At 44.2% G+C, this 13,338-nt stretch overlaps 2 protein-coding genes across 2 annotated transcripts in view; both read left to right on the plus strand.

The window, feature by feature from the left end:
• Positions 1 to 282: 282 nt before the first annotated feature.
• slc5a1 (solute carrier family 5 member 1) lies at positions 283 to 7,682 on the plus strand. The gene is made up of 15 exons (XM_017410721.3): positions 283 to 474; positions 658 to 729; positions 1,501 to 1,605; positions 1,712 to 1,771; positions 2,518 to 2,622; positions 2,710 to 2,815; positions 3,182 to 3,262; positions 3,355 to 3,563; positions 4,520 to 4,655; positions 4,752 to 4,859; positions 4,956 to 5,106; positions 5,186 to 5,354; positions 6,000 to 6,215; positions 7,041 to 7,143; positions 7,468 to 7,682. Exons 1-15 carry the CDS (start codon positions 292 to 294, stop codon positions 7,680 to 7,682), a joined length of 2,019 nt encoding a protein of 672 aa, XP_017266210.2. The 5' UTR covers positions 283 to 291.
• Positions 7,683 to 12,394: 4,712 nt separating this feature from the next.
• Positions 12,395 to 13,338, plus strand: part of rnf208 (ring finger protein 208) — an 8,023-nt gene continuing 7,079 nt past the window's right edge. The window contains exon 1 of the mRNA XM_017410403.3: positions 12,395 to 13,107. The gene's annotated coding sequence lies outside the window, so the exon portion shown is untranslated. The remainder of the gene's footprint in view (positions 13,108 to 13,338) is intronic.

Consider the following 13,338-nt stretch of genomic DNA (forward strand, 5'->3'; position numbering starts at 1 on the left):
TGCATTAACCAGAGAGAGTGAGTAAAAAAATAAAAAGAGAAAGCAAACAAAAACACAATGATTAATGAAACTTCAGTAGCTTTACTTATTGAGCTTCCTTGTAGGTTGATCATTAACGGTGTTTACTGAAAGTTTACACTCTTTTTTTGCTCTAATGTTCATCAGAGATTTATCTGCAAGCAGGTTTCTTTACGTGCACACACCTGACCCGCCCTTGTTCTATCACACACACACACACACACACACACACACACACACACACACAGAGTATATAAAGGTAAGGGAGGTTTGATGATTCAGTCGAAGTGGACCGACTCCAGCAGCACTCCGGCGAAGATGTCTCGGGATTACTTCGGCTTCTCCTACGTCAGGAGGCAGGCGAGGAACGACACGAGCTTCGTGGCGCTCAACAACCCGGCAGACATCTCCGTTATTGTCATTTACTTCTTGGTCGTCCTGGCTGTGGGAGTATGGGTGAGTCCTCCTCCTTTCCAAGCGTTTCGTGTTTAAGCAACAACAGGACGTAAGATTTATTCTTCCTGGGCCCGCTCTCAGTGTGCTATTAACTGAAATGTGTCACAGTGCAAATGATGAGTCTCTTGCATGAATTAGAACTTGTGGTTGTTTCTCCTAAAACGTTCCCTTGTCCCGTTGCAGGCTATGGTCCGCACCAATCGGGCCACCGTGGGTGGCTTCTTCCTCGCCGGGAGGAGTATGGTCTGGTGGCCGGTGGGTATCTTACCCTCAGGATAAGAAAAACAATGTCACATTTACTATGATTAAGCTCTGGTTTTTAAATTATGAGGTAACCTTTCTACAGTAAAGCAACAACGCATATAAATATACCTCAATGGACCACAGCACATAACATACACAACGCTCTTAATTTATACAGCAAGAATCAGGCTGAAGTCCGAAAACTGAGACCATCCTTAGTGCTTCCATCAGATTCAAAAAGGAGGTTTTGAGGAGAATAAAAAGAATGTGGTGTGTGTCTGTTCTCTGGAACAATTTTGGATAAATTAGACCAAAGTGGAGATCTTTGGCTGTTCGTAAATGAATGCGCACGAACCTCAGCGACCTGACTTGATGTTATAAAGAGGAGTGGCTCAAGAGTCCTCCACAACAATGTGAGAAACAGATGGGCTCATCTCGAGGGTTATCTTCAAGCTCCTGAGTCATGAGGTGTGCTCAGTTTTTCAGCTTTTTTTTTGTGTGTGTGTGATTAAATAAATGACACGATTCGTTATGTGCTGCCGCAAATTTATCACCTTAGCTGGTTAAAATGTGAAGCTTTGTGTCATGAGGACAGTGCTTCATGCAGCAGCTTGTTTTTTTTATAGTTTAATGTGTGAGTAAACCTTGATTTATTTATTTTGTCAGACCATAAAGTCATAATGAGCTTTCCATTTCGGTGCATCATCTGATTCAGGGTTAAAACCTGAAGTCTGTCTCCATTTCAAAAACAAACAAAAAAAAAAAAATGCACTTCTTTTGCAGATCGGAGCGTCGCTCTTTGCCAGCAACATTGGCAGCGGCCACTTTGTTGGGATTGCCGGCACGGCAGCAGCAGCTGGAATCGCAATCGGAGGCTTTGAATGGAACGTGAGTTGACCGCGCGTTTCCGCCGGCGTCACAAGTGTGGGAGCTTCCTCTGTTGGCTGAACGCAGAGGCAACTCTGTGCCTCTTTATCTTTTTTGTGTGTTTCAGGCTCTTATCGTCGTTGTCATCCTGGGATGGCTCTTCGTGCCTATCTACATCAAGGCTGGGGTAAAACGAGACACACAGATCGCCATGAAGTACACGCTTACACACTCTCTGGCCACTTCATTAGGCCCACCTGTTCAGTTGCTTGTTCCTCGAATAGCTAATCATCACAAGGCAGCAATTTGGGCATCTGGACACAATGAAGACGACTGTCTAAAGTTCAAACCGAGCACCAGAATGAGGAAGAAACCCGTGTCATGGTTGTTGGTCTGAGTATTTCACAAACTGCTGATCTACTGGCATTTAAAAAAAAAACATCTCTAAGGTTTACAGAGAATGGTCCGAAAAACAGAAATTATTCCGTGAGCAGCACTTGGTGGACAACTGGGCAGACAGGTTTGAGAGGAAAGAAAGGCAGAAGTCGCACAGTCCACAACCTTGACGGTGCAGCAGAAGACAACACCGGGTGTCCCCTCAGCGGAGAACAGGATTGAGGCTACAGCTCACACAGCTCCAAAACAAAGAAGAAGAAATTGGAAAAACGTTGGATTCACTGAGCTCCAGCGGCCTCGGCGGTCACCAGATCTCAGTCCAATCCAGCTCCTGCTGACAAATATGGTCCAAATTCCAAATTGTTGAATCTGTGCCACGGAGAATTAAGACAGTTCTGAAGGGGAAAAAGTGAAGTCCAAGTCCAACCTCTGTACTCGCAGAGTGGCCATTGAGTGTACATTCATTTAAATCTGCATCCATTACCACATTCTGAGTAGCGAAAAAAAGCTGAAGTATGACCTGGTGGCTGTGTTTAGGTGGTGACCATGCCTGAGTACCTGAAGAAACGGTTCGGAGGACAGCGCATTCGCATCTACCTCTCCGTGCTCTCCCTCTTCCTTTACGTCTTCACCAAGATCTCTGTAAGTCGACGCGACGGCCGCAGCAAGCCCTCTCTGTTTCAGTGGCGACTGACACTGACACTGATGTTTTCCCCATCCCCCTCGCAGGCAGACATGTTCTCCGGGGCCATTTTCATCAACCAGGCCCTTGGACTCAACATTTACCTCGCCGTTATCGCGCTGCTGGCGATTACGGCGCTGTACACCGTCACAGGTCTGTCGCTTCCCTTTGCAGGGAGCAACGTTATGCTCATAAAGTAAAGCCAGAAAGAGGCCTTATCTGCACAAATGGCACCATGACAGAGGGTAAAGTCTTCTCAAGACTGCATGTACTGTAGAGATGTAGACGCACACACACAATCCCTGTCTCAGTTTATCTGTGGTGTATTATTGTAGTTAATTATCTACTATGATAAGCTTTAAATGGCCCTCTGTTGCTGTTTTGCAATAATGCACACATCTGAATGTGAATTTTTACAACACAAGCAGTTACATAAAAGCATGATGTCTTATTCTTTCTATTAGACACATTATTGCTTTGAATGTATAAATATTGTTGGTGTTATGTGTTGTATCTCAGGTGGACTGGCTGCAGTGATATACACAGACACCTTGCAGACCATCATCATGATTGTTGGATCCTTCATTCTTATGGGGTTTGGTAATATCAACTTATCTTTGTAATAATAAAGCAGGCTCGCGTTATCGAAGGATGAAAGTGTACGCCAGTCTAATCCGCGCCCGTGTCCTCAGCTTTCAACGAGGTCGGGGGCTACGAGAACTTCCAGGAGCGCTACATGACTGCCATCCCAGCGTTCACGGGTGACACCAAGCCGGAGTGCTTCCAGCCTCGGGCCGACTCCTTCCACATCTTCCGGGACCCAATCACCGGAGACCTGCCGTGGCCCGGTCTGGTGTTTGGGCTCACCATCCAGGCCACCTGGTACTGGTGCACAGATCAGGTCAGCGAAGCAAATGTTGCTCGGACGGTGACGACGCTTTCCGTTCGCTGACTCGATCGCAGCTCTTAGCAGGAACAATCTGGGGTCGTAAACTCATCCGATTGATTTTTTTTTTTTTACAGAACCATAAGCACATTCATGTTCTCACATCTTGCCTGCTTTGGGCGATTTGATATTGCCGACTGATAGCGCAGAGCCCTGACACATAATAACCTTTTGGAGTAAAATTATAAATCTCCCCTACATTTTTAACTAAACTCCTGTGATCTTGAAAGGTTTTAGCCCTCCTAAGTACTGATGTCTCGTTTTTTGTTTTATTTTTTTTACATTTTTTTCTTGTATCAAATGTTATGAAGAGAAGTGAAGATTTGTACCTACCTCCTGTCAGGTCGGTGTCTCAAATCCAGCAGACAGCAGTCAGAAAGATCTCAGTTCGGAGAATCAGGGAGTCGAGCTAACAATTAGTCAGACGAGGGCCCATTTTGGGGTGGATTTCTACAATTTAAAACAAGTCAAACCTCTCAACCATTCACAGGGGCTCAAGGAAACGCCTCATCACTTTTTATAGATGTGTTTGGTTGTTTGAACTAAAAACCGGCTAAACTGGAACACTGATGCAAATATAATGTGGCATAAAATCCTACAACACAGCCTCTATTTGAAAGGCAATAAGTTAATTTGACATTTTCTCCCTGATTCTCCTTTTAATGGTTTTTTGGTCTGCACTTTTTGCATTAAATTAAAATCAACAAGCAGCCTCTCTTGAAAATTTTTGTTTTCCCTTTAATTACTGACCCAATGTAACATTTATGGCGATGAATGTTACTATAAGGGGGCAAATATACCAGTTTATAGCAAAAATACTTCAAAATGTTTCACGTTTTACTGCTTAAGTAAATGTTTTAGCACCATTAATATTAAGTACTTACACCAAAACATGGATCTTTTTCCTGTAGGTCATTGTCCAGCGTTGCCTTTCTGCCAAGAATCTGTCTCACGTTAAAGGCGGTTGCATCTTGTGTGGCTACCTGAAGCTGTTGCCCATGTTTCTTATGGTTTTCCCAGGGATGATCAGCAGGATCCTCTATCCCAGTGCGTGTGCTTTTCAGAGATGGCTTGGTTTTTTTTAACTTGTTGATGTGCCTGCGTAACTTATCTTACCGCCATTTTTCTTTCAATTGAACCCAGACGTGGTGGCCTGCGTGGACCCAGCAGAATGTGAACATCACTGCGACGCCAGCGTAGGGTGCACCAACATCGCTTATCCCAAGCTGGTGGTGGATCTGATGCCCAACGGTGGGTGGATGAAGCACGTTATCGTCCGTTTTTAAAATCTCGATTTTGGCATTTTTGTGCTTTCTTACATCCGCCAACTCTTCCTCTCTGTTTTAGGGTTGAGAGGTCTGATGCTGTCTGTGATGTTGGCTTCTCTAATGAGCTCCCTTACCTCCATTTTTAACAGCGCTAGTACGCTCTTCACCATGGATATCTACACCAAGATCCGCCCCCGCGCCAAAGAGAGGGAGCTCATGATCGCTGGCAGGTAAGAACCCCCAGGGTTTGTTGCTAGTTTCATTTCCCCCGAACTCCGCCGCCAACCAGCACGTGTTTCACCTGCGCAGAGTCTTCATCCTGGCGCTGATTGGTGTGAGCATAGCGTGGATCCCCGTGGTGCAGTCAGCCCAGAGCGGGCAGCTCTTCGACTACATCCAGTCCATCACCAGCTACCTGACGCCGCCCGTCGCAGCCGTCTTCATGCTCGCCATCTTCTGCAAGCGCGTCAACGAGCCCGTGAGTTTGGACTCGCTTCACGCCTCTTACAGTTTTCAAGGAATTAAGAAGATAAACCCATTGGTTTCAGGCAAGGTGGATTTTCGTCTTTGGGAATTATAATCCAGTGCAAAAGTTTTAAGGCACCCATAACTTCTTTATGCTTCGCTTCCAAGGGGTAAAACGTCCCTGGAAGCCTTTAACCCTAAAAAACTGACCCAAAGTTACAAGGGCTTCTCTACCTCTTTCCATGTCTCTCTCTTTTGAGGGCTTCGGGAGGGTTAAAGTTGTTTCCAGCAGCAGTTTCTTGAACCTGGCCATGACAGCATGTCGTGCTTAAAAGCTGAATTCGGTGGAGGACAGTAGAAGAAGCATCAGCCCTAGAAACAGATCGCTGGCATTTGAAATTTGTGTTTTAAAGATAGGAAAAGGACAGCAAAGACCAAATATGGGGCTTGAGAGCTCCGTTGGCTCTTATTTGATTGTCCAAACTGTGTCTTTGTGTCGCTGCAAAACCGGTTCCTGCGTTAGGAAGCCTTTTTCTGTCTTCATAGGTCAGAGTTAGGTTGCTTAGAAAGTTTGACGTGTTTCAAGTCACGCCAGGCGTTGCGGCTGCAGCCGGCAAGCTGCAAGTCGTTTAAGACGTTTCTCTACCTTTTTATTCAGGGGGCTTTCTTTGGGCTCACGATTGGCCTGGTAATCGGGCTGTCCCGCATGATTACGGAGTTCGTCTACGGGACGGGCAGCTGCAACAACCCCAGCGACTGTCCCACCATCATCTGCGGCGTCCACTACCTTTACTTCGGGATGATCCTGTTCGTCGTCTCCTGCATCATCATCGTCGGAGTCTCTCTGATGACCAAGCCGATCGATGACAAGCACGTATGTGACAGCCGGGAGATAAGGCCAGATTAATCTTTAACCTCCCAAATCGGTGATAGTTGACTGGAGGACACTCCCATGACAACTTCGTTCAGCAGGGAGCGAACACCGAGTTTCCCCCCGACATTTCAGACGGTTGTTGGGAGTAAAAACAAACACAAGCCATGCAGAAAATTACAAGCCTTCCCTCAAATGTTGACCCACCAGTGCTTTTTATTCACATCTCTGCTGAATGTTACAGTCATTGGAGAAAAAAATGCAGTTGTTGGTGAATTTTTAAGTGCTTGAAATATACCACTAATGTTTTTTTTTAAAAAAAAAAAACCAATAACGTCACTTGTTGCTAAAATATCTATTAGTTAATCAGTCTTAAACATCAGTAACTGACTTTAGAGATAAGGTCGTATTTTAGCGTTTGCTCCAAATATTCACCAATGCATCTACTTTTTGTTTATACCTTCGACCTGAACTGCTTTATTTTTATTTTATAATTAAATCCGTTGAGCAAAAAGCCCCATTAGAGACCTTTTACTAAGAAGTCAGCAGTCTTATTGGTTTTCAGAAATAAAACTGTGAATTAATTCTGTCTTTTTTAGAAAAATGTAGCTGAATCAGTTCGTGTTCAGCTTTTTTTAGCTGCAACTTTGTTGTTGCCTGCCTAAAACGTAGCTTCATAAATGGAAACGGAAACAAGTAAATGTCTGATTTCCGTAATCACGCTCCTCAACAGCATCTGGTGAAAGGCTTCAGAGTCTGCGCTTTGATTTTTTTTTTCCTCAAAAAGCAGGAATGCTCTTCACTGAACGGGTCTTGTTCTGTCCTCAGCTGTATCGACTGTGCTGGAGTCTGAGGAACCGCACGGAGGAGCGGATAGACATCGAACCGGATGACTGGGTGAATCAGGACGATGACGACATGGAAATAGAGGGTGAGGAGGAGAAACGCAGCGTTTGCATTCAGAGCGGGGATGCTTTTTGTAGAAAAAGAAGGGCAAGAAATAAACAAGAAGCCTGAAAATCCCGGAGTGGGACACTAAAACTAAAAGCCATGAAAGAACCTGAATGATTGTGCTGTTTAAAAGCTTTGGCAATGTGAGAGTTAAGGAGTTGCCAAATAAAATAATATATAATATATTCATGGTGCCGGTGCCAACCCTGGATCCTACTCCCCTTCAGACACGTTAAGATGAGTTCCTGCTTCGTGTTTAATCTTTGGGCTGGAAATAAAAACCGCCTTTTGTCTGCGTCCACAGAAAACGAGGAGGAGCCGGGCTTCTGCAAGAAAGCCGTCATGTGCTTCTGTGGCCTGGAGCAGAAAAAGGCGCCCAAGCTGAGTCCGGAGGAGGAGGCCGAGCTGAAGAAGCAGCTCACCGACACGACGGAAAAGCCTCTGTGGAAGAACGTCGTCAATGCCAACGCCATCATTCTCCTGTGCGTGGCCGTGTTCTTCCACGGATACTTCGGTTAGGTCGCCTCGGCCTGCTCCTAACCCCTACTGGACACTGATTTATTGTCTATTTAAGTCTGAATTTTCTACTGGAATGAAAGCAACAAGTAGCCCTCTATGTTCTTCGTAGCGTCCCTGCTGTATTCTGTCTCATCCAGGACGTAAAACGTATTTTTTCTTTTTTTTTAACTTAACTTTTCCTAGTATTTACCCCCCTGGAGTAAAACACTAAGCCACGCTGTAATATATTAACACCTCAGACTTGTTAAAAGGGGTGCGTAAATCCTCACACTTTTGGTTTCCTGGCATCTGCATAATATATTTTTGCGATATATGCTTTATGTGTGTGTTTTTAGTGACTAGAACAATTACAAGCAGCAGTGTGACACGAGCGGGCCACGGTCGTGCTGGAAATTGAATTTTTTATTTAACATTTTACTACCGAAGACTCACGTTTGATTAGTTATCTTCATGTCCAGAGCTTGGACTCCCTCCTTACTACCAATCTAAAACGCTTCTCTACCTCCATTAGGACAAAAGAATGTAGAATAATTTAACGCGACGCTGCCTTAATGAGGACAAAGGAAGGATGTCGTGCAGAAAACATCAGCTGGAGGTGTGTGATTTTGAACCGATGGAGGAAGTGAGTGTACGCTACCTCGTTCAGCTCCAGGTGTGTTTTCTGTGTGTTCAAAGTCCACCTCCTGCATCCGTGCGCCTCGCTGTCTGTGTTGTTTTAGGTGTTAATGAATGAAAGCGTCCCGGGGATTCGCTCAGACTCGGTCTTTGTTCCCACCTAGTGGTTAGAAACGGGTTGCAGGAAAGACAGGAACTCTTGTCACTCTCTCTGTGCTGCTCAGATCCGATCAGGCTGGAGTAAAAGGATCTACCTTTATCCTCTAAATAAACCAGTGCTGAATGGCCAAATGTGCGTGTGTGCTTCCTTTTTCTTTCGTTTTTTTATTATGTCAGTCACAGTCACGTTGCTTTATCTTAGTTTTATCCCTAATCCAGCGAGTTTGTTGCTGCTAAATGTTTTATTGTTTCATTTGCTCTTATCGCTTCAATCCCCACCTAATTCTCACGAAGCAGCAAATGATTTTATACCTACTTAATAGATAAGTTTGGGACGGATCCTGCTGATCTGTCTTAATGACGGGTCAAAGGTCGACAAAGGGGGACTTGTTTCGCTCTCAGCAGTCAGGAGGGACTTTGTGTCTTATGGCTACAACTTCCTGCAACAGATGAGCCGTAAAGAGGGCCCCAGCGTGAGGCTGGGCTTCCATAAAATAACCACTCGTGGCAGTATCTGTGCTCGTGTTTGAACGAATGCGCCTCGGTTGTTCGTACATACGGGATTTTTTTAGGGTCAGGTGTGGCAAAGTGACGATAAAGCCAAAAGCACGAGCTTATCATAGCAGCTGAATGAGATCTTTCCAGAGGTGGAAGTGAGTAAGTACCGGGCGGTGTGCTTTCATCGGCAGAAACGAAACGTAAAAGATCATTTTTACAGGAGACAGTTTGGTGGATTTGCTCTGCTGCCTCGAAGTAAGAAGGTTCCCGCTTTTTAAAAGTTCGGATGTCCCTGTCTCTTTCTCCGGGTGCTCCGGCTTCTTCCTACAGCTCAGACAGATGTGGGCTAAGTTCATTTGGGGATTCCAGGTTAAAAGACGGAGCTTAATGTTCGTTTCCCTGTTTGAAGCCCGTCTCCAGGATTGTTCCTCCCTCTGGAGGTCATACATTCATTTGGCTCCAACACCTCTTATCATATAATCACCTAGAGAAGGCTCTAGCAACGTGATCCTGAACAGGAAAAGGGATAAAAGACGCCTGATAACAGGATGTAGTAGTTTATTCACGATGGCTACGTTCCCGGGAGGTGAGGTTTTGCTCTTTTGCAGCTCTGACACCACGCTGAGACACCACCGATGCCACTCACATGTTTCCTTTCATGCTGTGACATTTTCAAATGAATACTTATAAAGGTCTAATACTGCTAGTGAAGTCGTCAGGACATCCTCCGAAACAAAGCATCTCTTTGCTGTTAATCTGTCAGATTCAAATAATGAAACACAAACTCTATATTTAGACGGAAACTCCAGGAGTGAAACAAAAATGGCTGCTCCAGTACTTAATTACATGTAACTAAGTAATCTGTTGTTAAATTTGATTTATTTGCCTCTTTTTTTAAACTTGAAGAATGTCAGTTTAGCTGCTACTTTCATCACATTCTGGGTCATTTTGTTTCTGCCGTTTTTTGTTTTTGAGTTCATTTCCTTCTTGTTTCTTTCATGATTAAACCTTCCTTTCATCGAGTCCTTGTGTGAGCCTGCATCCTTGGGTTGTATTCACAACAAAACCTGACACTTAATTGAATTTTAAAGTGTTTCCGTCACAAACAGATCTGTCATAAAGCGGATGTTTACAGTGATAAACTATAAACTTACAAATTACTCATACCTGTTCATATTTTAACACAATATGGTGACACTACATTTCAGTGTGTCATGTTTCATGGCATAATTTCCCTGAGTGGTTAGAAAATAACAAAAGATTCACTGTTGGACAAAACAGAAGGACACCAGCGCCTCCTGCCGGCGAAGGAGCCGTACTACACTGAAAGTTTTACAGCACTTCTGTGGAGCTAAATACACTTCACTCTTTCTGTTAGAATTTAGGCAAAAATAAAATTGCTACCCTAACAGAAAAGCTCACAAAATGGTAGTGGCAACATTTCCAGGTCAGTACAGGTTAAATTGTAAATCGTCTCACGTGTAAGGCCTAAAAATATACCTGAAGACTGTTTTGAAATGCTAATAAAAAATAAATAACTTTATTTACATTGTGAAGAATTGCAACTACTTCATAGCCTTACGTTTGTCACTTAGAACAGGTTACATGTTTGCATTAGCTCTGTAGCATTAGCTCTGTAGCGCTAGCTCTTTAGCGTTAGCTCTTTAGCGTTAGTTCCTTTAAGTCATTGGTTAGCTCTATAGCGTTAGCTCGTTAGCTCTTTAGCATTAGCTCTCTAGCGTTAGCTTGGGTTCGCTGCAAACGTTTGGTCAACATGAATCGTCATCAACACCAATTAGGAAGCAGACCAGGTGATTATAATTATTTAATTTACACCAGATTTGTTTTTTTTTGTTTTCGTTTACATAAACTTTAGGTTTTTATGAAAAATAAACTGTTGGTAAGACAACAAATGAGCCAAATAAAACAAGTAAATGTTTCCAATTAAAGCAGTTAGCATTTAGCATCTAAACACAATCAATTATACAATGAAAATAGTCATTTATCAAACATTTTTGCAGCTTTAGAAAGTTTTAAAATGCACTTATTTTAATATAAGTCATTCTTTATTAAACTGTGTGTGTTTTATATAACCACAGCTAAACCATTTTGCAATTTTTTGGCTATTTCTGAACTTCTTTTTAGTTTTTCACCAGACTTTGGCTGCTTTTTAAAAAAAAAAAATCAAAATCTTTTTCAGCTCAGTGCCTTAATGTTGTCGCTGTAATTGATTTATTTTTTAACTTTCTAAACTCTGACTTATTAATCAAGCACAAAAAGGCTAAACTCAAGGGATAAACTAGCATTTCAGTTTTTTTTATTTTGTTGACTCTACAAAAAAATGACCAAAAGCGGACAGTTTTTATATTACCTTTAAGATTAAGAAGCTTTGTTGGGATTTTATTTCTGTCGCAACAAGAATTAAACACCATAATTACTCCATTTATGGCCTCAGTGCTTAAAATCCTTTTATATTTTAACCAAATGGTGCCTCTGCAGAGGGAGAGACATCACCAAATTTATACTAAGCAGTGACTTTGAATTAAAGTGTTATTCCAGTTGTGTAATTTGTTGTGTAATTTGTCGGCGCTTGCTGCTGTGGAAGATGGCCTGTACTTTCACATAATGTTGAGAAAGAAAGACGTGATGCTACAAAAAAAAAAGAATTAGTTTTGAAAGAACTTCCCAACCAGCGAGTCTTGAGGAAGCTTCAGCTGGTGACAGCAATAATCTTATCTGAGTAAATGAACACAAAAACGAATTAATTGTATTTCCAGCTAAAGCTCCTCTTAAGCAGGAGCTCCTGGATGTTCAGTGGACCGTTCTCAGCCACATCATCCATTTAATGCTTACGTGTTTGTTTATTTATTTATGTCCGATCAGAGGATTATTTATTGGTCAGTATGAAAGCCTAAGCAGACACATAATGGATTAAAATCTGCGTTATGCAACTGTGTAGATCCGTGGTGGCAGCTTAGGATGCCTTCCTTCAAGTTTGTTTTTATTTTTTTGTGCAGTTTCATGGAAAATAGTAATTATGAATGCCTCCTGCGTGCCACTCAGGGTCCCAGTTCGGCTGTGGGGGTCTCCTCAGAGGAAGGCTTTTCTGCAAATGAGGGTTGAGGTGAAACTGATTGTTATTATTTTCTTTTAGGATCACCTATGAGTGATGCATTCACTGTTTCCCGTTTCAGGACGGGCCTGCTCTCTCCAGCCGGGCTCTGTTTTCCCCTGTGCTTCCCGCCCCGGCGTGTGCTGCCGAACCCATATGTCTGCGCGTGAAGTGCGACGAATTGCGCTCGGATTGGAGCGCCGCCCCGATTGGCTGAAATTTCTTCTCTTGGCGACGAGCAAACGTGATAACCGCCTGCAGAGGGACTGCAGTGAGCGCTGCAGCGAACGGAAGGAGGAAGAAAAAAAAAAAAGAGATGTGGTCTGTGTGAGAGGACGAGCGGAGGGGGCAGGCAGGCAGGCAGGTGAAGTGAGCCACACACACTGAAGACTGAGCCAGAGTGTGTGTGTGTGTGTGACTGCGCATGTGCGACTGTGAGGCGCACTGAGCGGAGCAGACGGCGGAGGAGAAAGGAGCGGTAATGAACGGCAGCTGAGGGATGACAGCAGAGGAGACAGGCAGAAGGAGAGGACCGAGCTTCGCCTGAAGACAAGGAGACGAAAGTGAGGACAGGAAGGAGGAGACAGACGAAGGAGGAGGAAGAGAAAAAGGAGAGAACCGAGGCTCGGGTCGCTGCGCAGAATCAGCCGGGCAATCTGTGAGAAGAAGGTTGACGGGAAAAAAAAAGGGGCAATGGAGAAAAAGACACAGGGAGGAGACGGCCAGCGACGTGTCGAGGCGACAAGGTTGGAAGACTGAAGAGGGACGCTGCAGGAGAGGAGAGGCGAAGAGGGAAAGAAAAGGATGAGGAGGTCAGCGCCAGCAGCCTGATGTATCCACCTTACAGCCTCCTCCATCTTACATCTCCTCCATATTGTTGAGCCTCCTAGAGTAAAAAAAAAACAGCCAGGAGAGACCATCCTCCTTTTGACGAGACAAAGAAGAAATCGGTTTCTCGTCAAAGGACGAACTGAGTGCTCGAAGCATGAGCCAGCAGGAAGCAGGAAAGGACCGGAACGAGACGAGCGCTTAGGAAGGCAGGTGAGGACCGAGCCTCTGCTTCTGTTTCGTGGTGAACATCCTCCTCACGTTGTCATGTCTGAATGAGCCCAAGTTCACAAAAAAAACGGCTTTTCATTCCACATCTGTCTTTCTTTTTTTTTTTTTCGCCTAAGCATGACGGCGGCAGACACGGTCATTTGCGCTTTGCTTCTCAAGAGATGTGAATTGCACAGTTGTTGCATCATGGAGAGGAGGGGGGGGGGGGGGGGG

Source organism: Kryptolebias marmoratus, linkage group LG14, assembly GCF_001649575.2.
Source record: "Kryptolebias marmoratus isolate JLee-2015 linkage group LG14, ASM164957v2, whole genome shotgun sequence".
Taxonomy (NCBI): domain Eukaryota; kingdom Metazoa; phylum Chordata; class Actinopteri; order Cyprinodontiformes; family Rivulidae; genus Kryptolebias; species Kryptolebias marmoratus.